Source organism: Pangasianodon hypophthalmus, chromosome 27 (assembly GCF_027358585.1).
Source record: "Pangasianodon hypophthalmus isolate fPanHyp1 chromosome 27, fPanHyp1.pri, whole genome shotgun sequence".
Taxonomy (NCBI): domain Eukaryota; kingdom Metazoa; phylum Chordata; class Actinopteri; order Siluriformes; family Pangasiidae; genus Pangasianodon; species Pangasianodon hypophthalmus.
In genome coordinates, this window is record NC_069736.1 from 15,411,960 (window position 1) to 15,439,257 (window position 27,298).

General features: G+C 40.0%; 3 protein-coding genes across 7 annotated transcripts; 1 reads left to right on the forward strand and 2 right to left on the reverse strand.

Annotated features, from left to right (window-relative positions):
- alg9 (ALG9 alpha-1,2-mannosyltransferase) lies at nucleotides 1-8,434 on the reverse strand. Its single transcript, XM_026922368.3, has 15 exons — nucleotides 8,137-8,434; nucleotides 6,737-6,872; nucleotides 6,503-6,637; nucleotides 6,086-6,156; nucleotides 5,907-5,995; nucleotides 5,179-5,314; nucleotides 4,960-5,047; nucleotides 4,703-4,808; nucleotides 3,572-3,694; nucleotides 3,293-3,447; nucleotides 2,704-2,833; nucleotides 2,328-2,475; nucleotides 2,105-2,234; nucleotides 1,827-1,957; nucleotides 1-718 (listed from the first exon to the last, which is right to left on the reverse strand). Exons 1-15 carry the CDS (start codon nucleotides 8,379-8,381, stop codon nucleotides 595-597), a joined length of 1,947 nt encoding a protein of 648 aa, XP_026778169.1. The 5' UTR covers nucleotides 8,382-8,434; the 3' UTR covers nucleotides 1-594.
- Nucleotides 8,435-11,792: 3,358 nt separating this feature from the next.
- Nucleotides 11,793-15,818, forward strand: LOC128317575 (cytochrome P450 2D3-like). The gene is made up of 9 exons (XM_053230202.1): nucleotides 11,793-11,999; nucleotides 12,202-12,364; nucleotides 13,156-13,308; nucleotides 13,944-14,104; nucleotides 14,204-14,377; nucleotides 14,767-14,902; nucleotides 15,025-15,212; nucleotides 15,287-15,428; nucleotides 15,525-15,818. Exons 1-9 carry the CDS (start codon nucleotides 11,838-11,840, stop codon nucleotides 15,725-15,727), a joined length of 1,482 nt encoding a protein of 493 aa, XP_053086177.1. The 5' UTR covers nucleotides 11,793-11,837; the 3' UTR covers nucleotides 15,728-15,818.
- Nucleotides 15,819-16,749: 931 nt separating this feature from the next.
- Nucleotides 16,750-27,178, reverse strand: fdxacb1 (ferredoxin-fold anticodon binding domain containing 1). 5 transcript variants are annotated; one of them, XM_053230508.1, is made up of 7 exons: nucleotides 27,056-27,178; nucleotides 26,344-26,377; nucleotides 25,959-26,235; nucleotides 24,723-24,879; nucleotides 24,309-24,512; nucleotides 23,702-23,860; nucleotides 16,750-22,897 (listed from the first exon to the last, which is right to left on the reverse strand). In XM_053230508.1, exons 3-7 carry the CDS (start codon nucleotides 26,128-26,130, stop codon nucleotides 21,835-21,837), a joined length of 1,755 nt encoding a protein of 584 aa, XP_053086483.1. In that variant the 5' UTR covers nucleotides 26,131-26,235; nucleotides 26,344-26,377; nucleotides 27,056-27,178; the 3' UTR covers nucleotides 16,750-21,834. The 5 variants fall into 5 exon arrangements, with proteins under 5 accessions (XP_053086483.1, XP_053086484.1, XP_053086481.1 ...); XM_053230509.1 differs by having other exon boundaries at nucleotides 26,336-26,377; XM_053230506.1 differs by lacking the exon at nucleotides 27,056-27,178 and adding an exon at nucleotides 26,496-26,926.
- Between the last annotated feature and the right edge of the window lie 120 nt (nucleotides 27,179-27,298).

Here is a 27,298-nt window from a genome sequence, read left to right on the forward strand (position 1 = left end):
TTAACAAGATGTTCTTTATTTGACTCCATCACACACTGAACACTGAGAAGACTCTTTTCCAGGACGAGACATGACATCACTGAGACAGACATCCCACTGATCAGAGCAATCAGAAGACTGAGTGTTGTTTCTTCCTCTGCTGGAGAAGGGACAGGACAGACAAGTCCATGTATGTATACTCTGCACTGACCGAACTGCAAAGACTATGGATGTTACCCGATACCTGGGACGAGTTCAGTTCATTGTCCGAGACCAGGTCGAGACTATGTGATCGTGCACACAGGAAATAACCAAACATCCTTAGAGGGGCTGGTGAGCAAAGGATCCTCTGCTCAAAAAGATACAGCAGGTGGTGTGTGTTCACAGCAGTGAAGGAAAATGGAGGGATCTGTGATGAAAAAGACGTCATATGGAATGGTATGAGATGATCAATGTGCAAAGTGGCTACAATTCCATGCTGATTTCGCGCACACACACACACACACACACACACACGAAACAGAGGGAGGTTCTTTTTCAGAGGTGCAGAAAAACTGCTAAAGGGAGAAGCAAATAAGGAATGTAATGACGAGGAAAAAACAACTAGATGAGGCATTAGGGCTGCGTTCGTCTCCTGCTGTGTTTCGCTCGCCGTGGTTTCAGGATGACGTATCTGCTATAACTGGTGTACTGCTCAGAAAGGAAAGGAACGAAGAACGCCCTGTAGAACCTGGATGACCTACAGAGGAAGAGAGATAAAGGTCAGAGATGTCAATATCCTTTAAAAAAAAAAAAAAAAAAAAAAATCAATCTATAGAAGATATTTGTCTCTGTGAAGAGTTGATTAAGGCTACAATTTTCTTACTTCACTTTTCTCATGGACCTTCAGGATTTCATCCACACACTCCCATAAGTGACGACGTCATTATTTTTTTTTTTATGCTAGACTAAGGCGCCCCCTATAGTACAAATGCATTCAATGCAATATCAAACACTGCATTAATGGCTTATGAAGGATTTAATTCTAAGCCTAATCTAACACACAGTATTTTAATGAGATAAGGTGCATGTGGAGGTGCAGGATTAGTACAATAGACTACAGACAGAGCTGCTCTCCAGGAGAAGTCCTGCATAAGTTTGGCAGACATGGAGACTCGCATTTACTAGGTTATACATATATCCAGTACAACTTGAAACAAATATATGGTGAAGGTTTTAATTTGCATGACAGCTAATGGGAAGCGACTAAAATGTAGTTGTACTGCTTATAATGCTTAGATTAACAAAGTTGGCCCCTGAAATCTAGTTATCATGTACTGTAGGAAAAAATAGCTCCAAATAGATTACAGTAAGACTATTTATATGATAGCTGAGTTCTCAGATATGATTGGTCAGAAAGTGTTGAATCATTTTTAGCACCTTCGCGTCAGTAACTCCAGCTGCAAGACAAATCGCAGCTGGAGTTAAAAAAAAAAGTTTATATTAACATGCTCTAATACGTTATCGTTTGTATAGTAACAGCTAATTCTCAGAGACTTAGATGGAGAACATGCCACATAATCTAAGCCTAATAATAGATTTTTATATAGATTTAAACATAGATGTGCTGTTATTTAACAATGTAAAACCCATAATAGTTGAAGTGTCGAAGCGTTTTGTAAGGAGACATGTATTTAACACTTATGGAAGGAGTCTCCAGTGTCAGTCTTCAGTGTGGACATCAATAGACATGGAACAAACTACAACTATTTTTGAATTAAATTGAATTGAATCATTCATTTTGAATCAAATAAACAACACATTCACTAAAACACTCTCTTGGACCATTCTACCCTTAAAAGGCTTACTTTGAAGCATCTAGGAAAGGTTTTTCAGCGATGACGCTCCACTCATCTTTGTTAGCTGCGTAGCGCGGTTCTCGTGGGGTTTCATTGTCTGTGGCCAGGTCCACCAGATAGTGGCAGTGCTTCAGATCCACCTGAAGTAGAGTGACATAAATCAGAAAGGACAAGTGACAACTTTATGAATACAAATTACTTTCTATAGACAAACATGTTGACATGGTCCTTGCTGCAATCCATATTTGATGTGTGTACTGTAAGTTTTCTTTTAAGGGCTCACTCACGTATCGAGATGGCTCCTCCAGATTCTGGTCGTTCATATCCGTCGGGATGAGACGTGTAGCGTCCGGGCCTGAGGCGAAGGGCTTCGGCAGCTGCCCTCTGAACTCTGACTGGATGAACTGGAGCTGCCAGCTGGAACACAAGCAACACATAAACAGAACTAAGACAAAGTTTATGACGGTAGAAGAATGTTCATGTTACTCCAATGTCACTAGTCATACTCACTTGTTGGGCAGGAGGAAGCTACTGGGGAAGCGGTGCCACTCCTTACCCACACACACGCTCACCGGCCGGCCCTCGGGTACCGTGTGAATGGATGGGTCTTTGGCGATGCGGTGGAACTCAGGATACAAATCAAGGGGAGCGTGATAACCTGTAAGCATATCACGACCATGAGGCTAAGAACAAAAAAGTATGAGCTATACTATGAGCACTGCGACTAAGCAATGTGAGCCTGAGTCTATTTAAGTCTATTAAATTTCAGACAGTACAATGTAAAATTCAAATAAATATATGTATCACATAAGTGACATTTCTGTAAGTTGCTCTGGTTAAGGGTGCTGTAAAGGTAAAGGTAACGTCAGTAGGCTTTGTGAGTCACCTCGGAAGAGAGCCACCGAACGAGAGAGAGAGAGCACACCAAAGAGAAGAACGGAGGCCAGAGCCAGCCAGTTGGAGGAGATGGTGTAGTGCTCCAAACGATAGCGCTGAAACATGAAGTGGTAGCATTTCTGCAGAGAAACAGATCGCCATCACAATTACAACATAATCAATTGAATACGATTCTAACGATCAGACTGTATTTGTCGGATTTGCTTTGTAAGTTTGTAACTGTATGTAACTGCTGTTTCTGCTGATTTCAGTTCATCCTGCAACTCTTTTCGAGTCACTGCTGGCTTCTCTTTTACCTTCCTTATCATTAGTCTGAGATTGTGCTGTAAAATCTTGCATGGTGCACCTGTTCAGGGATGATTAATTGTGGTTCCATGAACTTTCCACTAGCATATTATCAAATTGCTCTTAATATTCATTATGGGTCAGGCCCTTGCCCAGTGAGACTACATTAACAACTATGATCAGTAAGTCTGATTAGAAATGATTCTCTCCAATGTGGCATTTCAGACATTTCTTAAAACGAGTGACGTTTAAGGAAGAACATTTACTACTAATGAACGCTCACACTGTGTTACCTGGAGAGAGGAAAGCGCCACGGCACCACACAGGCAGATGAGGGGGTAGATGGGAAAGAGAAAGCGCTCCTCCTTGTGGGGACGTGTGAAGAAAATCAGCATCCAGAGGTACATGGGAGACAGAGTAAGCCAATAGGGACGGCCGAGGTTCTGCACTGCAGCGCACAAGTCCATTCAAGAAACAGTCAACCCAGGACAACACATTTCTTTTTCTCTCCAACTCTGATACACACACACACACACACACACAAACATACAAACACACACTTCTTAACTCACCATTGAACCGCTGTAGCAGGCCCTCCATGAGAGCAGTGAGAGGAAGCGAGAACAGCGCCAGCACAAACACAATGTTGAAGTTGAGGAACCCGTTCACAAAATAATAGTGCCAAGGCTCAGTACCTGAAAAAGAGAAAACAATAGCTTACTTTAACTTTGAGTTTATCCTGCTTTCCTCTGGTAAGTCATATTTAAAACAACAAAGTAGAGAAATAAATAAATATTAAGAATTATTCTGTTCAGGTAATGTTCTAACATACAACATCATACATACATTACAGTAGTGGTTCTCAAAGTGGGGATGGTGAAGCACAGCCAGGGGATCGAGAATTTTTAATTTAGTTCCAGTGGTGGAAATCGCAGCCCACCAGTATTAAAGATTTTATATTTATTATCGAGTCCCTATTTGACTGGTCACTTGAATTGAATTGATTTAATCCAAATCTCAAAAACATGTGTGCTCTGTTGTTGGAAAATTCAAGAATAAAAAGCTCCATGACTGAAATAAATAGGCAAAATTTTATTGTATTCATATAAATAATGAGCCTAATATTTGAATTACAACAGTAATTATAAAAGCAATTATGTTCATAAATTAAATCTGTACTAAGAGGGCTCAGTAACATTTTCACATCGCCAATATTATCTCAGGGCACCTGGGCTCCACATGGGGAAAAAAATATCTGCCATGTTTAACTCATCTTCAAATGTCATCACCTTCATCTGCCATCTTTAACAAGAACATTGTTTCACAAGCTCCTCCGCTGCAGTTAGTGTGAATGTAAATGGCTTCATATTCACTACATATGCTCACTACGGTGAGTAGAATAACAACATAATGCTGTTGTCGCACCTACATGGTATACAGATTCATGTACGGAAAACTTCAAGACACTCATGCTATACCCTGATAACTAATTATATGTAATTTGTCTTATAGGACACAGGTTTAATAAGAATATTGCTATACACTTAAAAATGCACAAAAATAAAATTCTTCAGGCCAGGAAATCCCACATAAAATAAAATGATTTTTTACCTTTAAATATCTAATTATGTACTCATGTATACTATATATGGTTGTATATACCATAATAATAGAGAATAAGAGAGAATAATGATGTCACTCACCATAAAGGTCTGGCCCATGAGGAGTGAAGACGTTGTAGAGTATAATATTAAGCGGTGCGACCACCAGCTTGCCATAGTAATAACTGTCCACCACAACAACTGGGACCTAAAATGAGACAGGATAGTTTACTTTAATATCTCAAAAAAAAGATGTGAGAGGCAAATGTCAAGTCATTTTACAAATTTTAAACCTTGAGCAGCACTTCTCATAGCTATCTCAGAAATATAGTTAAATGTTTTTAGTTAAATGCCTTTACCAGAAAGAGCACAAGGGCCACTAGCGTCCATGTGATGAAACTTTTCCACTTCTTCTTCACTAAGAGGAGGTCAAACGCAATGGGAAAGCTGTAGCAAACAAAAACAGACGCTGTGTCCTCTGAACTACGATATTTAATTGCTCCACGTATCTGAGTGTTTTGATTTACCCATTTAGTCTTTCAATGGCACATCCATTTAGCACAAAAACTGCTACTCACCCAAGCAGAGCGCTAAAGGGCCAGCCTACAATGGCACCAGCCGCTATGCCCAGTATGGCCAGACTCGGTCGCCCTTGGAACCAGCCAGTCATCGCGACCACCGTGCTGTACATGCAGAAAGTACTGGGCAGAAATGCTGTGGATACAAGACACACACAAGTTCTGAGTATTTTTTTTTTTTTCAAGTACATACAGTATGATGCTTCCACGTATGGCACAAAAGTACCTCAGACTATCATGATACTATTTAAAGCTACAGGGGTGTCAATTTGGTATTGTTGGGAATTTTGTGTGCACACTTTGTATGCCAGCTCTAATACGTTAAACATCATAACGCCATAACATTAGGCATGAAAGAAGTGCAACTACAGATTGACAGACAAGAACTGACAGCCAGTAAGGGACAAACACTATAAGCATTTGAGAATGTAAACAAACCAAACACGAATCTAAGAATGAGAGTCAATATAATGCCAAAAGGGAAAAAAAGGATGCAGGAGTGGTGGAGTTTATGCTCTTCTTGCTGAACACTGAACATATAAGGCATTTATTGCTTTTCTGATTTGGTGGGCAGCTAATCAATAATAGCAGATTTATCCTTGTTGTGAAATTTGTATCATTACCCAGTTGCTGGCTACAGACTAACAAGAGGTGTTGGTGAATTTCTCTGTATGTTTGTAGTTTAAGCTCGGTTATATTGGTTGAGAGCGAGCCATCACGATGCATACCTGCAGAGGAGCAGAACATCCCTGCGCTTAGAACCAGAAAGGCCAGCATTAGCCGAGCGACATGCAGGCCAAACTTCTTACAGACCGCCCTACAATTCACAAAAAAGATTTTTATGGCATCTTGACAAAAATAATGCAGAAACAATCACAGATCTAGTAAGTCAGAGTGTTACACTTACTTGTAGAAATAGAGTTCACACACACAACAGGCGAACGCCAGCACACAGCGGAGGAAGTAAAATACAAGGACCTAAAAAAATGAAGAGTGAAGATCAATGAAAATGCAAAGCCAATGAACATGAAAGAAATGAAACAAGATGTCTACTTGTAGACCAGTGCTCCTCAGATCATTACTGATGCACCTCTGTTATCTGGTTAAAGTTATTTATTCAGTTTAAAGTATTCACTGAATTAAATGCTCATTTTAATCAAAAAAAAAAAACAACTTTTGTTCAAATCCAGTTCATCAAAAACCGAAAACTAGAACCAATATCACCAAAATAATGTGCTTATGGAACAGAAAACAGGCAGAGAAAGTCTGGTGAGATTTAGGAGGTTGTGCATCAGGTGAAGAGGTGAAGCCTTTTCTATTTTACCTTGTTGGTCTGAAGAATCTTGGCATGAAAGCACGCAGGAAGGGCATGCAGCCACAGGTACGCGTAGGAGCGAATGGCATAGACAGGGGAATATTCCCATGTCTGCATCCCTTTCCCATACAGCAGGTAATGAGTCTGAGGAAGGAGAACAGAAGTCTCAAGTTCACTGTCTACTGTTAAAGCAGCGTCCGTTGTGTTGAAGTGTAGAGTGAAATGATAAAGCACTCAGCTCACCGGCTCCCAGTAGTTGAAGGTCTCGTCACAGTCGGAGATGTTGCTGAGCAAAGCGGCGCAGAAGCGGGCTGACACCAGGCACTTGAAAGCAGTGGAGCCCTCAGGAGCCCAAACCTGACCTGCCTTACTGGAGGACCTGAAACGAGACAAGGCTGGGCTTAGCATTAGGTTTTGAATACTTGGTTAGTTTAGTTTACTTATTTTATTTAGTTTAGAATTATTTACAACAGTATGAGGTTTTGAAGAGTATATACTATTTAGTATGGAAGTATGCAGTTTTTTTTTTTGTAGTATATACTATTTAGTATGAAAGTATGTATATTTGAGTAGTATGTACCATTTAGTACAACATAAAGTTTTTAATAGTATGCAAGTACGTACACTCGCTGGTCACTTTAATAGGAACACCTATACACTTGCTCATTTATGCAGTTATCCAGTTATTGTGTATAGGATTTTCACACACAACAGTTTAGAGTCTAGAGTTTACACTGAATGGTGCAAAAATCAAAACACACATCCTGAGTACAGAGGGTGGTCTTCTGCTCTTGTAGCCTATCCCCTACAAGGTTTGATGTTTTGTGCATGCTGAGATGCTTTTCTGCTCACCACGGTTGTAAAGAGTGATTATAGTTACTATATCCTTCCTGGCAGCTTGAAACAATCTGGCCATCTTCCTCTGACACGATCAAAATCACAAAGATCACACTTTTTCTTCAATCTGATGTTTGATCTGAACATTACTTGAAGCTTCTGACCTGTATCTGTATGATTTTTGTTTATTTATTTATTTATTTATCTATTTATCTATCTTTTGCATTGCACTGCTGCCACGTGATTGGCTGATTAGATAACCTCATAACCATACATGTGTTTCTAATAAAGTGTATATTTGAGTAGCATTTCTGTACTATTTAGTATGGAAGTGTGTGGTTTTGATTGTAGCCATGCTTGTGTGTGATTTGCCAGATTTGCGCATGCGCATGCACGAGAGTAACAGCTTCCTACAGCGCGCGATCATGTAATGGTTAATATTATTATAAGAACATAAAGAGACAGTAAGTTCACGCAGATTCAGGTGGTGTGTATTTAAAGGAGGTGTGTTATAAAGCACTAGGTGTGTGAGATGCTCTCGGTTCAGGCTGAGGGAAGGATTGAAGGAATGAATGAATGAAATGAAATGATCTCATTACACCTCGCTGGTAGTCGGCTAGCATAGCTGTGTGCCTCGAGAAGCCTCGATAAACATCGACATCTTGACGAGCTCAATCTGACATGCCACTGTTTACCAGGGAGCATCAGGATTGTGTTGTTTTGTGTTATTGCGCCTCATAACGCGTTATAGCTACATTATTAAGCTAGCACTGAGCTGTCAGGGAAACAAAAGCGGCGTTACTCACTCATTTCTCGACTCAGTGGATTTACTGTCCTCGACGCCTTTCTCGTCCTTTGCCGCCCGGTTTTCGCTGACAGCCGGACTGGTCGCGGCGCTGGCGTCTTGTTTGCTTCCCCGTCTGTTACGCTGACGGAGTCCCTTCGTCGCCATGTTTTCTCCTGGCGCGTCATCATGGAGGCGGAAATCACACCTTCCGTTTAGCGAATTTTCGAACCATAGGACGGCAGGGGAGGGTTTATTAATATTCATAAAGAAACACTACCTGATTGGCTAGTTATGACTTTCCGAACTGCAAGAAGGCAGGGGCGGGCTCATTAATATTCATACAGAAACGCTGCCTGATTGGCTGTTTACGAGTTCCAAACTGTAGGACGTCAGTGGAGGGTTATTAATATTCATGAGAGAAACGCTGCCTGATTGGCTGTTTACGAGTTCCAAACTGTAGGACGTCAGTGGAGGGCTCATTAATATTCATGAGGGAAGCACTACATGATTGGCTGTTTTACGAGTTTCCAGAACGCAGGTAGTCAGGGGAGTGATATTAATATTCATGAGGCAACCGCTGCCCGTTTAGCTTTTTACGAATTTCCGAAACGTAGGACGGCAGGGAAATACTCATTAATATTCATGAGGGAAGCGCTACCTGATTGGTCGCTGAAAAGTTCCGGCTCTGACGTTTCGTGTTGCTGCACGCGACTGTTCTATGAGTGCTGTGGGGAGACATCCTGAGCAGATTACTCTAGTAAAATATGTAGTATTAATACAATAACTTTTGTGAACTCATAACTTTATATGAATACATGTTTTTGATTTTATATGATGTAAGAGGAATAGAGAAGATATGTTCTAATAATCTAACTAAACTACTAATCTAACTAAAGAGCACTGAAATGGATGAGAAGGCCTGGCTTGCAAACAAAGTGAACCCCAAAGTCCTCCGGTTCATTCCAAAGGTGTTTAATGGGGTTGAGGTCAGGGCTCTGTGCAGGCCACAAGGAGTTCCTCCACACTAAACTCATCAAACCGTGTCTTCATGGACCTCGCTTTGTGCACAGGGGCACAGTCATTCTGAAACAGTAAAGGGCCTTCTCCAAACCATTGCCACAAAATTGGAGGCATACAGTTGTCCAAAATGTCTTTGAATGGTGTAGCATTAACATTAATAAGGGGCTTAGTTCCAGTGAAAAACAGCCCCTGACCGCTATCCCTCCTCCACCAAACTTTACTGTTGGCACTATGCATTCCCGGGAGGTAGTGTTCTCCTGGCATCCGCCAAACCCAGATTCATCCATTAGACTGCCAGATAGTGAAGCGTGATTCATCACGCCACAGAACACATTTCCATTGCTCCAGAGTCGGTGCTTTACACTACTGCAGCCGACGCTTGGCATTGTGCATAGTTATCTTAGGCTTGTGTGCAGCTGCTCGGCCATGGAAATCCATTTCATGAAGCTCCTGATGCACAGTTCTTGTGCTGATTTTGCTTCCAGAGGCGGTTTGAACTCTGTAGTGAGTGACGCAACGGAGGATAGGCCACAGTTTCTGTGGTCTGCCTCTTTGTGGCTGAGCTCTTGTTGCTCCTAGATGCTTCAGTTTCACAATAGCACTCATACTTGACCAGGGCAGATATGGCATCCTATGACAGTGCCACATTTAAAGCCGCTGAGCTTTCCAGTACAACCCATTCTACTGCCAATGTTTGTCTATGAAGATTGCATGGATGTGTGCTTGATTTTATACACCCGTTAGCAATGGGTTTGGCTGAAACACCTGAACTCAATAATTAGGGGGGTTGTCTACATACTTTTGGCCATACAGTGAATATTAAGTAAGCAGCTCTGCACGAGACTCATTGAACTGTTGGTCTGCCATGACAATTGCCTTAGCTTAGTAGAATATAGCACCTCTTACTGCAGTGTTTGCTGTGATGCATTTATCAAAGCTTATGCATTCAAGTAGATATGTAAGATATGTATTGGCCCTTTGGTATGCTGTAGGATCTAACACAATGTTACATAATCAGGTTACCCAGTTATCAGAGTGCTTATCAGTGGACCAAAAGTGAAAAGAAGTCATTATTCTTGTTAATGGTACGTTATTGTCATTAGTCATGTTTCCATCCATCCAATAGTATTTTCATCTTTCAACCACTATCAGCAGGTAGAATTGCATTGTGGGTAACCTGTGAAACCATTAACAATTAACCATAAACATTAAGTGAAAATATGCAAATATGTTTTTATCAGTTTTTTATAACTTTTATCAGTTGATACAGGACGTTGTGTCCCTTTGGTTCTCCTTGACCTTAGTGCTGCTTTCAACACTATCGATCATAAAATTCTTTAGAACTACCGTTAGCATAGTGTTGGAATCCAGGGTTCTGCTCTTCAGTGGTTTGTTGCTTACTTACACTACAGGACCTTTACTGTGAGCAATGGCCTCCATTTCTCTGCTGCGGCCCCTCATAAACTATGGTGTCTCTTAAGTCTCCATATTTGGCTCCTGCTTTATCCCTTGTATATGTTGCCTTTAGGATACATTTTTCAGAGCCACAATATCTCCTTCCATTGTTATGCTGATGATACACAGCTTTACCTCACACTAAAACCAGGCAGTTGCTCTTCAGTGAAATACCTGATCAGCTGTCTAGAGGACATAAAATGCTGGATGGCTTAATGAAACTTTGGTCCTCATGACTCCACTGGTCATTTGGAGAGCAGCCCAAGTTCCCTCTCTGTAATTGTACAATCCCAATCAGAAACCTGGGAGTACAATTTGACAAGCTTCAACAAAGAAATAAACTCTTTTGTGCTTTCTTCCAGCTCAAATCTATTTCTAAACTAAAAAACCTTTCTTTCGGCTAGAGTCATGGAAATCGTTTTTCATACTTTTATTACATCTCATTTACACTAATGTAACCCCCTCTATCTGGGAGTCTCACAGTCAGTTTTATCCCGAAAACAACTCCTCTAGAATGCTGCAGCTAGGCTTTTGACTGGAACCGGGAAGAGAGTAGAATTTAAAACACTGCTATTTGTTTCTAAAGCCCTGGCACCCACTCTCTGATCTTTTCCACTGCCATTCCACTCCCAGGAACCTTAGTTCTGCTAACCAAACTCTTCTATCAGTTCCTTGTTCCCTGCTCAAAGGAAAAGGTGATCAGGGCTTTTCTGCTGCTGGCCCCAGGCTTTGGAACTCACTGCCACTTAGCATCAGGACCTCCCTTTAGGCACTTTTGCAGGCCACTCAAGTTCTTCCACTCCAACCTTGGCAAACCATTTCTTTATGTTCTTTATTCTTTATTCCAATGAAGGGAAATTGTAATAATACAGCATACAAAGACATCCTATGCAATTGTGTGCTTTAAACATTATGGCAACAGTTTTGGGAAGAACCACATACGGGTGTGATGGCCAGGGGTCCACAAACTTTTCTACTTCTGCATAAAATTTCAAGCTAGAAATCTAAATTCTTTAGATTTTTAAGAAACGTGTATATTCTTTACATATTTATTGGTCCTAGTCATCCCGCTGGCAAGACAGGTCTTCCTCTGTGAGGAGGGGAGAGAACTACAACTGTGTGTCTTGGCAAGCTACCAGGGTAGTTAAGCAACCCCTGAGTGATGAGAGGACTTTAATCAGTATCATGATTATAAGAATTTCCAACAGCAGGAAAGAGCAGACAGAAGCAGTGTGATGGTCAATCATGTTGGGCTCCTGGATTCTGGCTGTGTTTTGCATCTGCCTCTTCTTCCTCTTCATCAGGATCCAGAGGCCTAAGAACTTCCCTCCTGGACCACAACCCATCCCTATTTTCGGCAACCTGTTTCAGCTCAACATCACCAATCCTCTGAAAGATTTTGAAAGGGTATAGTACCGTATAGTATAGTACCGTATAGTACCATGTGAAACAAAGGACACTTTTGGTGCTAATCTGTCCCAATCATGTAACTGCAACTGTGACAGTTCTGTTTTGTGTTGGAAACTGTTATTGGTTTGGACAGAATGTAGTCACATTTCAATCTCTATGTAGTTTAATTTTGTGACTGTTTCTACCTACTAATCTTTAGTTGGCTGAGCGCTATGGGAACGTCTACAGCCTGTATATCGGGAGAAGACCAGCTGTTGTTCTTAATGGTTTAAAGGCAATAAAAGAAGCTCTGGTAACCAAATCTGCTGACTTTTCCGGACGTCCAGGAAACCTTCTGATCAGCCATATCACAGAAAAGAAAGGTTATGTCTATTTAAATAATTACAGCTTCACTGGTTATCAGACTTGGACCACATACACAACAGTGCTGTGAAATTCTCGATTCTGATTGGTCAGAAGATGTTTAATCTTCTAATGTTTCTACAACAGCAGCTCTGATAGTAGTGCCAGCTGTTACTCAAAACACAGGTTATATATGAAGAGGATGTGCCACGTAATCTAAGACTAATAATAAACAGATTAAAAACATGCTGTTATTTAACAAAACAAAATATACAGTTGCTGATATGGTGAAGTCTTCTGTAAGGAGATGTTTACTGAACATTTATGAAAGGAGTCTCCAATGTCAGTGATTTGTAACAGTCTGAGATAAAGCTGTAACTTTATGTTTTCCAACAAAGGAAAGTCTTCAGAACAGTGGTGTTATTTTCTCTTTCTTTCTACCTTAAATAAAGAGAAAAAAGACAGACTGGTTTCTAGCTGATCTAACCTAACTTGTTTAGTTAATTAATAAATTAAAACTTGTAATCACTGGCAACTTGCTGTGGTATATGAGAAATAAAATACACTGTGTTGTTATAGGAAAAAATGATCAACCTCGGGGTGGTAACATTAACTCTGCTTCATCACACCACCTCACCATTCCTTCTTTCTGATAGATGTTTATATAAAATTAAGTTATACTTTCCCCTTTTTGGCTATTGACATCATTGTGTATTAATGCATATGGGTTAATTAATAAGCTGCTCCAATTTGAAAACCAGAATGCATTAATCTTTGAAATTACAACTAATTAATTAACTAAATATGACAGGTGTTATTATGGCTGATTATGGTCCTGGATGGAAGGAACATCGGCGCTTTGACCTCAAGACTCTGAGGAACTTTGGCATGGGCAAACACTCAATGGAGGAGAGGATCCTGGCCGAAATTAAGCACATTGTAGCACGATTGGAAAAAAGTGTTGGTTAGTTATTATATTACTGTCAGTATTTTATAATATTCAATTGATTTGATTTGTGTGCCTTGATTTCTTCCCTTGACTATGGCTTTCCATGTAAGAAAGATAAAATGTATGTGGCAGTCTGAGAGAACTTGTTGGATGTCGCTGTGGCTGAATTCCAGCAAACAGCAACAGCCCAAAAAAAAAAAAAAAAAAAAAAAAAAAAAAAAAAGTCAAAATTGAGTTCTGTCTATAACATGTATTGACACTTCAGCTTTAAGAAACCATAGCTATAGGAATATATTTCACCAAAATAACATAGAGATGTTTTTTGATATTTTCTTTTCAATCTGCTGACAGTCAATGTCACGATTTGATCTAGTTTTTGGAAAATTATGTGTCATAGCTGAACTGACATAGGCCTAATCAATTCAGTTTGTAATCAGATACTGGCTGTAAAAAATGTCTGTAATGCTCCATGTGACAGGTTTTCCCAGTCCACCACACATATGATAGATGGCCTGCTAGGTTTCAGAAACCAAAATTAGCTGTCCATGAACAAATATAATCAGAAAAATATGAAATTAAGAATTATATGAATGAATGGTGTTTGTTGAGTAATGTCACTTTCATAATTGCTATGCACATTTTCTGAACAGACAGCACCGTAAATCCTAAGACTCTGTTCCATGACGCAGCATCAAATATCATCTACCTGGTTTTGATTAGCACTCGTTATGACTATGAGGATAAAACCCTTAAAGAGTATGTTCGGATGTTCACGGAAAACACAAAGATCACCAATGGATGCTGGGGAATGGTAAAACATCATATCATTATCTCTAACGTATATGTCTGTACAATATGTATCATATTCAGATCCAATCCAGTAACATATTTTGTTCTATTTTTCCCGCAGATTTATGATACACTTCCTGCAATGAGATATCTGCCCCTTCCTTTTAAGAAGGCCTTTACAAATACCAAGACATTAAAGCAAAGGGCAGCAAACATGATCAACAAACACAAAACAACAAGAGTCCCAGGAAAGCCACGAGACTTTGTTGACTGCTATCTGGAGGAGATCGATAAGGTGTGTGTGTATGACATTTTTGTGCAGCTGTTTGAACTTGCATGAACTGTTGAGTAAATACTCTTTCCACCTCATGCCACTGATAGATCACCTGAATTAATATTAACAGCCTACATACATTAGCAAATCAGTTGGGACATATCAATTGGGATAATATGGAAGGCAAATTAAACGTTGCAATAGAACACTATTTTATGTGACTGTTTTGTGTAATTTGGTTCCTGCTGTCTGTCACGCCACAGGTACAAGAAAAAAATAAAAAATTCTACCCTCTCCAAGTTATCAAGTGTGTTGGAACTCTGCTCCAGATCATCCCGGCTCACTTTAACCCCAGGATGTAGTGTAGATAATTGTATATGCAAATGTATGATGTCTGATGTTTTCAACAGAGAGTGGATGGCTCCTCCTTTGCTGAGACTGAGCTCGTGATGCATTTGCTGGACCTGCACATTGCCGGGACTGATACCACTTCCAACACCCTCCTTACAGCTTTCCTCTATCTCATTACTCATCCAGATGTTCAAGGTCTGAACTATCAATTAGCCACTGCACTGTCTTCTTGCCTGATACATTTTGAAAACGTTTTAAATGGGAGATTTAAGAAAGGTGGTCGTAACGTCATGTGCCTTTTTGTTCAATGTTTCTAGAGAAATGCCAGCAGGAGATCGATGAGATTCTGGAGGGAAAAGATCATGCATCTTTTGAAGATAGGCACAACATGCCATACACACAGGCTGTGCTTCACGAGTCTCAGCGCATCGCTAATACCGTCCCTCTGAGTGTGTTCCACTGTACCACAAGAGACACTGAACTGATGGGCTATAGCATCCCAAAGGTGACCATTTCATTTCATTTCCATGCATTCACACCAATGTTTTGTGTGTTGCTTATCGATTCTCCACATTCTAGGGGACTGTCATCATCCCCAACCTCTCCTCAGTGCTGAGTGAAGAAGGCCAGTGGAAGTTTCCTCATGAATTTAACCCATCAAACTTCCTAAATGATCAGGGAGCGTTTGAGAAGCCTGAGGCCTTCCTGCCCTTTTCTGCTGGTGAGTGCTTTTAGACATCAGTTGTTTCGACATAAAATCTGTATTGACAGAAGGCATGCCACTGTATTCTGCATGTCTATATGTGTGTCTGTGTAGGTCCTCGTACGTGTCTCGGTGAAGGTCTGGCTCGCATGGAACTCTTCCTTATCTTGGTGACCCTGCTGCGTCGCTTTCAGTTCATCTGGCCTGAAGATGCAGGAGCACCAGACTTCACTCCTGTATATGGAATTACGCTTACCCCCAAACCTTACAAGATGGGGATCAGGTTGAGACAGGCTGCTAGACAAATGCAGAATTAGTCAGGAAATATCTGCACACTGACCACAGGATAAAAATTTGACTGAATGTTGATTTTAAACAACAATAAAAAAAAGAACCCATTATCCTGGTCCTAGTTTCTCTTCATTGGCTCTCTGTGCATTTTTGATTCTAAAGTTTAATGATCATTTTTTTAAAATCTCTTCTTACATTACACACCTTCTCTTCCTCTTCTCCCAAGTTTTCACTTCATCATTACCAGTTTAAATCCCGATGATGCTGGGAGTGGAACAGAGAGTAATCATCCATCATTAGGGAGAAAAATGGGGGAAACAGAATAAGAGAAGCTTTCCTTCTTCATATGTATATTTTTCTTACAACCATTGGTAGTGCTGTTGCACTTAGTTCCACAAAAATCCAAAACAATCCCCTATAAGCCATTTGTTTAACAGCAAATCTAATCTGACAATGTCACTTTCATAACCTCTACACACATTTTCGTAATAGGCAGCACCATGTATCCTCAGATGCTGTTCAAATATGCAGCATCAAATATCATCTACCTGGTTTTGATTAGTGCTTGTTATGACTATGAGGATAAAACCCTTAAAGAGTATGTTCAGCTGTTCACGGAAAGCGCAAAGATTGGCAAGGAACCTTGGGGAATGCTGTGACATTGCATCATTATCTGTAACGTACATCATATTCAGGTGCAATCTTTTAAGCTTATTTTGTTGTATTTTCTCCTGCAGGTATATGCAACATTAAAAAAAAAATTAACAAAATAAGAAAAAACAGTAAATGAGAAATAACATTTTTTTTTTCTACAGATATGTTACAGTTCCTGTGCAGAGATATCTGCCCCTTCCTTTTATGAAGGCTTTTACAAACACTGATATATTAAAGCAAAGGGCAGCAAACATGATAAACAAACATATATACACGAGAGTGCCAGGAAAGCCATGAGACTTCTAGATAAGATTGATAAGTTGTTTGTGTGTGTGTGTGTGTGTGTGTGTGTGTGTGTGTGTGTGTGTGGGGTGGGGATGGGGGGGGGGCTGTGTGAACTTGCATGAACTGTTACCTACATACTGTTTCCACCCTCTCAGGATTTCTACTTGGATGTAGTCAGAGGTTAAACTGGATTAAAGTGGATTTAGCACTGAATCTGTTGGCAGATCAGATTGTGTTATTGACCATATAACTAACTAACCAATCGCCAAGCCAACAAGCTAGCTCCATTTGTACATAACCTGATGAACAAATTTGCACATGATGCCACTGTATTTTGCATGTCTGGCTCCACAAAAATCCAAAACAATCCGCTTTAAGCCATTTGTTTAACAGCAAATCTAATCTAACAATATCACTTTCATAACCTCTACACACATTTTCGTAATAGGCAGCACCATGTATCCTCAGACGCTCTTCAAAGATGCAGCATCAACAGGGTTCCCAGTCTTTTTCAGAGATCATTTTCCATTACACTTTCAATAACATGCAGCGGAAATAAAAGAATAGGATCACGCTCTGAAATAATACATTATGACAAAATTAATTAATTACGGTATATAATTATTAATGATTGTGTTTATCATATTTATTAAATAATATACACGTTTCTGGTGAGAAACATCTTTGTCTCAATGTAATCAGAAACTCAACTCTTAAAACCATCGATTATTTGTCTTCAACCTATTTCGGCCACCACAGAGTGTGCAGTCTATGTCACGTTAGGTCTTGTGTCCAATATATCATAATTAAAGTGAAGGAAATTATCTCCCAGGCTTTTAGAGCGATTTAGCAGGGAAACTAGGCATGGTGAAGCAGTCAACTTATAGAATATCTACCTGATCTATCTTTCAAAGTTGTTTCTCACCCTAAAGCGTACATGTTTGTATAGGGACGAACTTTGTTTGGACTACCCATACGTGTTTATTTCCGGGAGGGATACTCCTGCGATAACTGAACTACACATCGTGAGTTATTGCAGAGTGGATCCATTTACATACGCGATACACCAACAGTGCAGAGTGAACCAACTTGTTCCCAAACTGACCTGCACCTCGTGGTCATAATGGTAGCTCGTGCTGCAATATCAGTGAATCGCGCGTCTAGATAATCCACTCCCCATTTGCAATAAATCGCTGAATGTGCAATACAGTAATCGCTGCAGCGTCTCATTTTTTGGGCCATCTCGCTCATAACTACGAGGAAGTATTATTCAATCCTTCAGAGGCAATTTGTCATAAAGATGCAAGGTGTTTTAAAGTTTCTAAAATAAACAACTGAATAAAATGAATACATATAATAATATCTCTCTCCCATTCCATTACCCCTTCGTGGTCCAATGCTGGCACGCATGCCGTACATTGCTGAGTGCCGACACCTGGCTTATACCATAGCAAGATTATTAGTTAGCAAGTTACCGAATTAATGTTAGCAAGGTTAGGTAGCTGCTTACAAGTTAACATTCACTCCAAACATCCGAGCAGTGAATAACATTAGCTAGGTGCTGCAAGCGCCTCCACAAGACTAAACATGACTTGAGCATTGCATTCCACAACGTAAGAGAGCTGTTAATTCAAAATACGTACTCTCGTGTGTCAAAACTCTTCATCCCTGAACATAGCGCTTTCTGCTACTAACATTAATTGTTTCAGGCCAGTGGTAAACTGTTTGTTCTCGGCTAAAGAAAAATACAAGAATATTCGTGCAAATAATTTTTCCAGGACATTTTACATTTTCTCTCATTCTCCATGTGTTTTCCAGGACTGGAAATTTAGTCATCAATTTTCCAGGTTTTCCAGGACACGTGACCCCTGATCAAATATCATCTACCTGGTTTTGATCAGAGCTTGTTATGACTATGAGGATAAAACCCTTAAAGAGCATGTTCAGCTGTTCACAGAAAGCGCAAAGATCGCCAATGGACCCTGGGGAATGGTAAGACATCATATCATTATCTCTAACATATGTTTGTACAATATGCATCATATTCAGATCCAATCCAGTAACATATTTTGTTCTATTTTTCCCGCAGATTTATGATACACTTCCTGTATCATAAAACTGCAGAGATCGATAAAGTGTGTGTATGGCATTTTTGTGCAGCTGTCTGAACTTGCATGAACTGTTGACTAAATACTGTTTCCACCTCCCACCACTGGTAGATCATATGAATTAACATTAACCCCGGGATGTAGTGTAGATACTTGATTAGGAATGAACCTTGGGGAATGTTGTGACATTGCATCATTCTCCAGCTTACATCATATGTGTAAGCGAACTTGCATGAACTGTTGCGTAAAGACTGTTTCTACCTTCTCAGGATTTCTATTAGGATGTAGTCAGAGGTTAAAATGGAATTTGGACAGTGGTGTCATTCTGACAGTGATTGGGAACGAGGTTGCTGGATAACATTCATTTTCAGTCCTAGTTTCTCTTCATTGGCTCTCTGTGCATTTTTGATTCCAAAGTTTAATTATCATTTTTTAAAATCTCTTCTTACATTACAGACCTGCTCTGCCTCCTCTCCCAAGTTTTCACTTCATCATTACCAGTTTAAATACAGATATGTTACAGTTTCTGTGCCTTTACAAACACTGATATATTAAAGCAAAGGGCAGCAAACATGATAAACACAAATACATGAGAGTGCCAGGAACGTCACGAGACTTTATTGACTGCTGTCTAGATAAGATTGATAAGTTGTGTGTTTGGGGGGGAGCTGTGTGAACTTGCATGAACTGTGTGAACTTGCATGAACTGTTACCTAAATACTGTTTCCACCCTCTCTGGATTTCTACTTGGATGTAGTCAGAGGTTACAACGGAATTTGGATGGCACATTAACCATTAAACACTGCAACAAAATAGTATTTTTGCATTTATCTGAACTTCAAGTAATTCACTCAGCAAGTGGATTTCGCACTGAATCTGGATCTGAATTTAGCACTGAATCTTCAAACACGCTCTTCAAAGATGCAGCATCAACAGGGTTCCCAGTCTTTTTCAGAGAGTGTGTGTATGACATTTTTGTGCAGCTGTTTGAACTTGCATGAACTGTTGAGTAAATACTCTTTCCACCTCAAATTAAAAAAATTAATATTAACAACCTACATACATTAGCAAATCAGTTGGGACATATCAATTGGGACAATATGGAAGGCAAATTAAACGTTGCAATAGAATACTATTTTATGTGACTGTTTTGTGTAATTTGGTTCCTGCTGTCTGTCACGCCACAGGTACAAGAAAAAAATTTAAAATTCTACCCTCTCCAAGTTATCAAGTGTGTTGGAACTCTGCTCCAGATCATCCCGGCTCACTTTAACCCCAGGATGTAGTGTAGATAATTGTATATGCAAATGTATGATGTCTGATGTTTTCAACAGAGAGTGGATGGCTCCTCTTTTGGTGAGACGCAGCTCGTGATGCATTTGCTGGACCTGTCTGTGTGCATGTGTGTAGCTCCTCGTACGTGTTTCGGCGAAGGTCTGGCTTGCATGGAACTCTTTCTTATCTTGGTGACTCTGCTGCGTCGCTTTCAGTTCATTTGGCCTGGAGATGCAGGAGCACCAGACTCCACTCCTGTATATGGAATTACACTTACCCCCAAACCTTACAAGATAGGGATCAGGCTGAGACAGGCTGCTAGACAAATGCAGAATTAGTCAGGAAATATCTTCATAATGTCTGTATATGCACCCCACTTAACAATTTACAGTGTTTCAATCCAAAACAATATGCAGTCCAAAGAACCTTGTTGTATAGAATTCATTTTTTAGTCTTTTTTTATATGGGCACCTGCTTGTGTAGGCGTGAAGGAAACAAGAAAGTAGATCAACTAGTGAACCAAGCTCTTATTAATACCACACCAAGTAGAACAGAAGCAAAAGGGAAGTTCTCAAAGGAACATTTAGTGCGAAATGTGAAAATCTTGTGTAACCAAAAAGATTCAATAGTCAAATATTTCACACTGGCATTTGGAGGGGTTTCTGAGAGCATAGAAACCAGCTTCATCCTATATTCCCTCTCAGAAACTATCACTGTAGTTCAAAGCAAGAACAAACATATTCTGTCTCAAAGGTGACATTAAAATTTTATTCAGCAGCATATTTATTATAAACATATCCATAAATATAATCCACTCATCATTAAATAACTAGTAAAAGTTTTGTCATTTTTGTCATATACAAGATCATGCAGCATCCTCATGAAGATCCTTTAAAGAAACACAAGTAAATTAAAGGTTCAATAAGTAAAGATTTAAAAGATTTAAAGTAAAGATTTTATGTTTGGTCCCTTAGGTTCAGTGCATAGGCATCATCTGATTATTACTTAAGGGCTTAAGGCTGGTCATGCACGCAGAGAAATGCCTATTTGATATATCAAGTACAGAAAGTATTCAGTGTAACATGAAGAAACGTCTAGAGAAATAACTAATGCATCGAATAAAACAATAAGAACAATTTTGCACAAGTGATCTGTGGCTCTGAAGGAATTGTTTTGTGAAAACAAACCAGCGATGGTGACTCTTTCCACCAAACAATGAATTTTTTTGTTTGGTGAAAAGAAGAGAGCTGCAGAAAATACAATGTGTTCTGGATCATGACTAAAGAAAAATAAAATGCTGTTTAAAACCCGTTATTTATAATATTATTTAATCAATTATTTCATCATAAACACCGGCTCCATTATCTGCATGCTCGGGTGATTACTATGAGCACTTGCTGATAGTTTACCTTTTTCACTTACCAGTGATTTTTGTGAGTTTGTTTTCAGCTCTACATACCACTCTTTTTAATTACAAGATGTAATGCTCTCTTGGTTCACACAGCCTTGGGTATGCAAAAAGGCTTAAGTATGAAAACACGCAAAGAAAACACAGTAATTATAGCATTTACAAATCATCTTTAAGCCTAGGAGCGCATTTAAGTTAGATTACCTGATACAAGAAACCTGTAATAAAAATACGACCTGTAAAATTGATGTCCATGTTAAGTATAAAAAAGGGTCAATTGGATATTTAGACCCAAATCCAAAAGAAAATCTAGGGTGTAACCATTATTGGTATGGCTCCTCTCGTGTTTACTTTAGACTGAGGTACTTGCGTAATGTTCTTGATCTCATGAGGATTCCTATATTTACCGGAGGGTGATATTCAAGCGTAGAGGCAGCAGCGTGCGCAACTGGTTTTGCAGCTCGAGCACTCGGGTGCGGGACAGGGCGCGATCCGGTGACTGGTATGCCAACCGGTAGCACAGACTAGCGTGTCCCATGTGGGGGTGGCGGAACCTGTCTACCAGCTGTATGTCCCTTACAGCTCCCCACGTGGCTACGCGGACTGCCTCGTGAAAGTCAAGTTCATCAAATGTGTCTGGCTCCATCCAGAAGCTCACGTCATGGGTGTAACTCGGCGGGTAGAGTGAGAATGGCTGAAATGGGGCAGGTACCTGGCTACCAGGTTCAAAACTTGCCAGGAAACGTGGGTCCGAGGTCCACAGTAGGCGCCAGTCAGGGATCGAGAAGATCAGGGTTGCTAGGTGGTCCAAATTTAACAGCAAGGTCAAAATGGAGCTTTTACCGTGCTGGAGTTCAGATCGAGGAAAGGGGACGCAAGTTATTTGGCCAAAATTGTGGAGTTCCCGAGAACTGAGCCACACTCGATGCTCCTCACCTTGTTCCTCCTTCTCAACTGAGACTTCATAATGAGAAAGCAAAGCTTCCAGATTATTTTGGAGGCTTTTGACAGGTTGGGATTCAGAAGGTAAAACAGCGATGAGGAGAAGCTGATGGAAAACAGGGGAGCGTTTTGGAGAGATGGGAACTCTTTGAAAAACCAATCCACTTAGCGCATAGATGGTTCCGGGGCTAAAATCCTCACGCTGCATAATTTCCTCTGCATGCATTAACAAAGATGGCCGTAGCATATAGCTACTGCTGATGAACTGCTGCTCCTCCATTGGCTCACAATCCTTCTCACTAACTTCACATTGGTCAAGGGGACGGGTCTCAATTGGCTTGATCCAGTAGACTTCAGAGGAGCTCAGGTTTAAACTGCAAGCCCGGAGTTTGTCTTGGGAGCAGCTGAGCAACTCTGGAAAGTTGCCGCTCACTGAACATACAGGCCATGAGGATTTGATCTCTCTGAGCAACTGCTCCAGCACAAGTTTCACAGGATGGCATGACTGTCGACCGAGGAAATCCCTGACATACAGAGGAAAGATTGACAGCGTGACATGCCTGTTAAGGTCCAGTCATTCAGGGCAATCTAGCACCCCCTAGTGGAATAATTGAAACAGATACACTCTTGTACAAACCTTTTTTTTAACCAACCTTCATTTGATCAGAAGTTTTGCTACACTATTAGAAATAAAGTATACATAATTACTCATATACAGAGAAGTGGCTGGTTTAGTTTAAAAAAAAAACGGGAGGAGCGTTTAACTAGTCACAATCCCCAGCAAAGGACCAAGCAGAATATGACAGATTTTAATGACAGAAATGAGGCCCAGAAAAATTCTAAATATAGCAGGCTTTCCAACTACACTATCCTCTGGCCATGTGTCCAATGTTAAAACTATTCTGTCTGTCTTAATATATTTATGTATTCACTCTGCAGGATAATAGGTTCTAGAGAGTGCCCCTAATGTGATTTTATATTTCCTTATACAATAGTGCTGTGCAATTGTAATTGTTGGTATGATGAATGGTAAGAGGAATAAAACACTTCAGGACATGCTGCTATTGGAAAACAATAACATCATTGATTATTATCCTCACCTTGTTGTGTTTCACTCCTTACTTATAAGATAAATTCAGTTTCAGCTGAGAAGAATATGCAGTATGCATCTATGTGGCTTAATAGCCTGACTTTCCAGGACCTTACTGATATTTCTACAATAATTATATTAATATTACCATATTAATGTTTTTAACCTATGAATTCCCAGGACATGCGGGAAACATGGAAATAGTGTTATATAACAGATTTAAGATATGAACACCAACCTGTTTACATATTCGCTCAACTCCTCGGGAAGCTCAAAACTAACCGTCTCCTTCCTGACTGCGGTGTCCATTTTGAGTTTCTTGGGCATTGTGTATGGCAGGCTCCTGGTAAAAATGTGGTTCAGCCCCCCATCCACATGAAAACCTTTATCCTGACTCCTACAGAGGAATTAAAGATCATGTAATAAGCCTCATCTTAAATGCATGCAGCTATTCACTGCCTCGCTGATATACGAGAGTGTATGCATGCCTTATTTATTTTTTTACTTTGATGAATATGAAATTCTGAGTGTGTCAAAACAAACCACGATGAATACTGGGTATATTTTGTATATAATCTCAAAACCTATTCTTATATTTGGGGATGCTCCTAAAGGCAGGTGTGTGTGTACAGGTGAGAGTGTATGTGAGAGATATATGGCTATAAGCCCCTTTTGTTTCTATTAAAACCTCTGTGATATATCCAAATTAATTTTGATGTGCATTACAGAAACCGAGCCAAGCATAGAAATATTACTGGAGAAATCAAACGTGCTATGACGTGAACAGGATACACGGGTTAAAAAGAAAGCTTATAGGCACTTCTCAGGGGAAAACGGCCACTTGCCTGTAACCCGTGCATTTGTAACCTTGATATCTGTCACGATCGAAAGGACGGATCTCGCTGAGAATGAGGCCGGCCTCGGCTGCCATGGCGACCACCTGCCAACTGTTGTGCCATTCTCTCACCGGGTTGTCACATGGAGTGCCTCCTTGGCCGTTGCATAGAGCCACATGCACTTCTCCGCAGGCCTTGAGCACTTCAGCACAGCTAGAAAAAAAGCATCACAAAAACCCTTATGCGTGTTTGAGAGCTCACGGTGCATGGAGTTCACATGGAGCATCACAAGCGAGTGTGTTAAATATTTTTAGCCTCTCACTGTTGCTGCAGTTGTGTAACCCTCACAGGCTTACATAACGTCCAAACAAAGCCTCAACGGTCCTTTAAAAAAAAAAAAAAAGAAAAAAAAAGAGGTCTCACCTTATGAAGAATTTGGCCAGGAGAGTGCGGTTCTTCTTGACTCCACTTTTCCGCCCGCAGTGAGGAAAATTGAAAATGATGCGGTCGTAGACACTGCGTCGGATGACCTCGTGCTCATTTAGGCATGTGCAGTCCACCTCAAAAAGCACTGTACAGCCTAAAAACCACACACACACACACACACACACACACACTCAATAATCTGTATGCACTAATCTGTGTGCATACGGATTAGTGAGAATATGCATTAAGGCTGTTTCATAGCAACTATCTCCAGGAAACACATTTCACTGGACACAAAGATGCAAATCCCTCAGCTTATCACCCTTCATAAGAGGAAATAATTATGGTCATCGTAATAAAGCCGATGCTTGCATACAAGTCTATAAATATGAGCTGTGTGAACAATTCAATCACACAGTAAAATTCACATATTGAAGCCTCCTTTTTTTTTAAATTTCTTTCTGGGGGCAGATCCTGGGGGCGGAGCTTCATGAACATGGGCAGGGCAAGAATTGTTCACCTTTAAAGGTGCATTAGGTAAGATTTATGAAAAATAGCTCTCTAACAGTTAAATGTGTGGCACTGAATAAGATTTGAATTATTATTATTTTTTTAACTCATTGAACCCGCCCTCATTTCCGCCCATGTACACAAAGCTCCTCCCCCCAAAACTAGAGTTAGCAATAGCAAGGACCATCATGACATCCCTTTCAATCTCACTCAGACATTCAGCTACAAACATGTAACAACTTCTCATAATGATTTATGAGGATGTGACAGGGCGTTGGGGGCGTGGCTATAAAATGACTGACAAGAGGCCAGTACAAATACAAACATATATTCCGGACCGGAAGTCAGGTTTCCAAACTGTTTTTTTTTTTTTCCAGCAATGTAATACACTTACTCTGAGACAATGGCTTAAACTATTATTTTTTTAAAATCATGTCTACATAATTTTTCACATTATTTATACTAGTAAGAAATGAAAAATATTGACTGTTGCACCTTTAAGATATTAATTAATATTTAAAAAAAAAAAAAAGTTCATTAAAGATAGCTGGGAAGAAAAACATATTTATGTCTGAAAATGTAATAGGCAGCATAAAGCGTCGCCATGGCAACGCGCATGGGTTGTGTTCTATTCCGGTTACTATTTAGTCTATGTGGAAGTGTACACTTTGTCTAAACGGGTTGAGGAGATATGGTGCTATAGGCTGATGCTGAAGGTCTCACCTCGGTCTCGCAGGCGCTGGATATTGTGGGCAGCGTGTTCCTGAGCCACGGCTTGCTGCTCGGTTTGTAAGCAGGAGGCGGTGATGTTCTCAACATCACCCGATTCACACACAGCCACCGAGAAGGAGAAGTTCCCTTCTCCAACCAAGAGCACTTCCAGCCTCTCTGACATCTTCACTAGTACACTTCTCTCAGAGGCACAGAAACAGGCTTCCCGAAAAACTCCATTTTATTCATTTACTTATTTATTTCTAGGAGCGTCATGATCAGTTTTAACCTGTTGAGGGACACACACACACACACACACAGACACACAGAGTGAGTGAGTGAGTGAGAGAGAGAGAGAGAGATGGATGCAAATTCGCCACACGCATTACCTAGTTACCTCAGAGTCAAGGCAAATTTCCTTCCCTTTTGATCTAAAAAACCGCAAATGAAACAAAAATCAAACAAACACATAAAATAATGTGCACCAAATATTTACACGTCGACTGAAGACTGAAAAAATAATCATTTAAAGACAGTTTGTTAGCTTACTAATTTTGGCTAATCCGTTTGAAGAGTAACAATGAAATGAGTCCGGGTGGAAACCGTAGATAGCGCTAAGTCTACACTGATTTTGTTTTTCTTTTTCTTTTCTTTTTTTTAACTTTTCAGGGTGACAGGCTGACAAGAGGGAATAAAAAGAGAAATAACAAAATGAAGAAAGAAAGAAAGAACGAAAGAAAAAGATTCATAACGCACAGTATCTCAAAGACAACCTAAGTTGTTTTTTTCCCCCTTACGATTCCAAATGAGACTAAATAAAACAAAACACGTAAAATGATGTTCCTCTGAAACGATATACGTCGGAATATTTGTACAAGATTGATAACAATAATTATTATTATTTTTAAAAAAAGTGTATTAGCTGACTATTTTAGGCTAAAACATTTGAAGAGCAACAATCAAACGAGTCCGGGTGGAAACCACGACGGTCGCTCATCTATGAAAAGCGTTAATATAATCAACATTATACACCTAATTAACATAATGCACCTAAATATTCAGCGCAATTTAACACGGATTTAACGCGAATATTTTATCTTGAGACAAACCTTTTAATTTAGTTTCCTACTAACTAAAGTAACCCACATGGAATGAACGTCTATGACACTGGCCAGGGCTGTGTCCGAAATTTGCTTTATTCCCTATTCCCTAAAAGCTGTAAAGTGCACTAGGAGTTCTACTTGCTAGCTGTGGCACATTTTTTGGACACTTGATTGAATATTGTAGAAAATTCCGCTGTATATTCTCCATTGTGCTTAATCAGCTAAAATCCAAGAGTCACAGAAGTGTGC

What these genes read in the sequence shown, in the direction of transcription:
- alg9 (XM_026922368.3), bottom strand. Translation starts at nt 8,381, where the DNA reads ATGAATATTAATAAACCCTCCCCTGCCGTCCTATGGTTCGAAAATTCG. An exon ending in AGATTCTTCAGACCAACAAG is followed by an intron (nt 6,157 to 6,502) that starts GTAAAATAGAAA and finishes TCATTTTTTTAG; the next exon opens with GTCCTTGTATTTTACTTCCT. An exon ending in CCTGCTACAGCGGTTCAATG is followed by an intron (nt 3,448 to 3,571) that starts GTGAGTTAAGAA and finishes TGTGCGCTGCAG; the next exon opens with TGCAGAACCTCGGCCGTCCC.
- LOC128317575 (XM_053230202.1), top strand. Translation starts at nt 11,838, where the DNA reads ATGTTGGGCTCCTGGATTCTGGCTGTGTTTTGCATCTGCCTCTTCTTC. An exon ending in TACTCATCCAGATGTTCAAG is followed by an intron (nt 14,903 to 15,024) that starts GTCTGAACTATC and finishes CAATGTTTCTAG; the next exon opens with AGAAATGCCAGCAGGAGATC. An exon ending in CTTCCTGCCCTTTTCTGCTG is followed by an intron (nt 15,429 to 15,524) that starts GTGAGTGCTTTT and finishes GTGTCTGTGTAG; the next exon opens with GTCCTCGTACGTGTCTCGGT.
- fdxacb1 (XM_034300758.2), bottom strand. Translation starts at nt 26,130, where the DNA reads ATGTCAGAGAGGCTGGAAGTGCTCTTGGTTGGAGAAGGGAACTTCTCC. An exon ending in CTGGCCAAATTCTTCATAAG is followed by an intron (nt 24,513 to 24,722) that starts GTGAGACCTCTT and finishes CTTTTTTTCTAG; the next exon opens with CTGTGCTGAAGTGCTCAAGG. An exon ending in TTGAGCGAATATGTAAACAG is followed by an intron (nt 22,898 to 23,701) that starts GTTGGTGTTCAT and finishes TCTGTATGTCAG; the next exon opens with GGATTTCCTCGGTCGACAGT.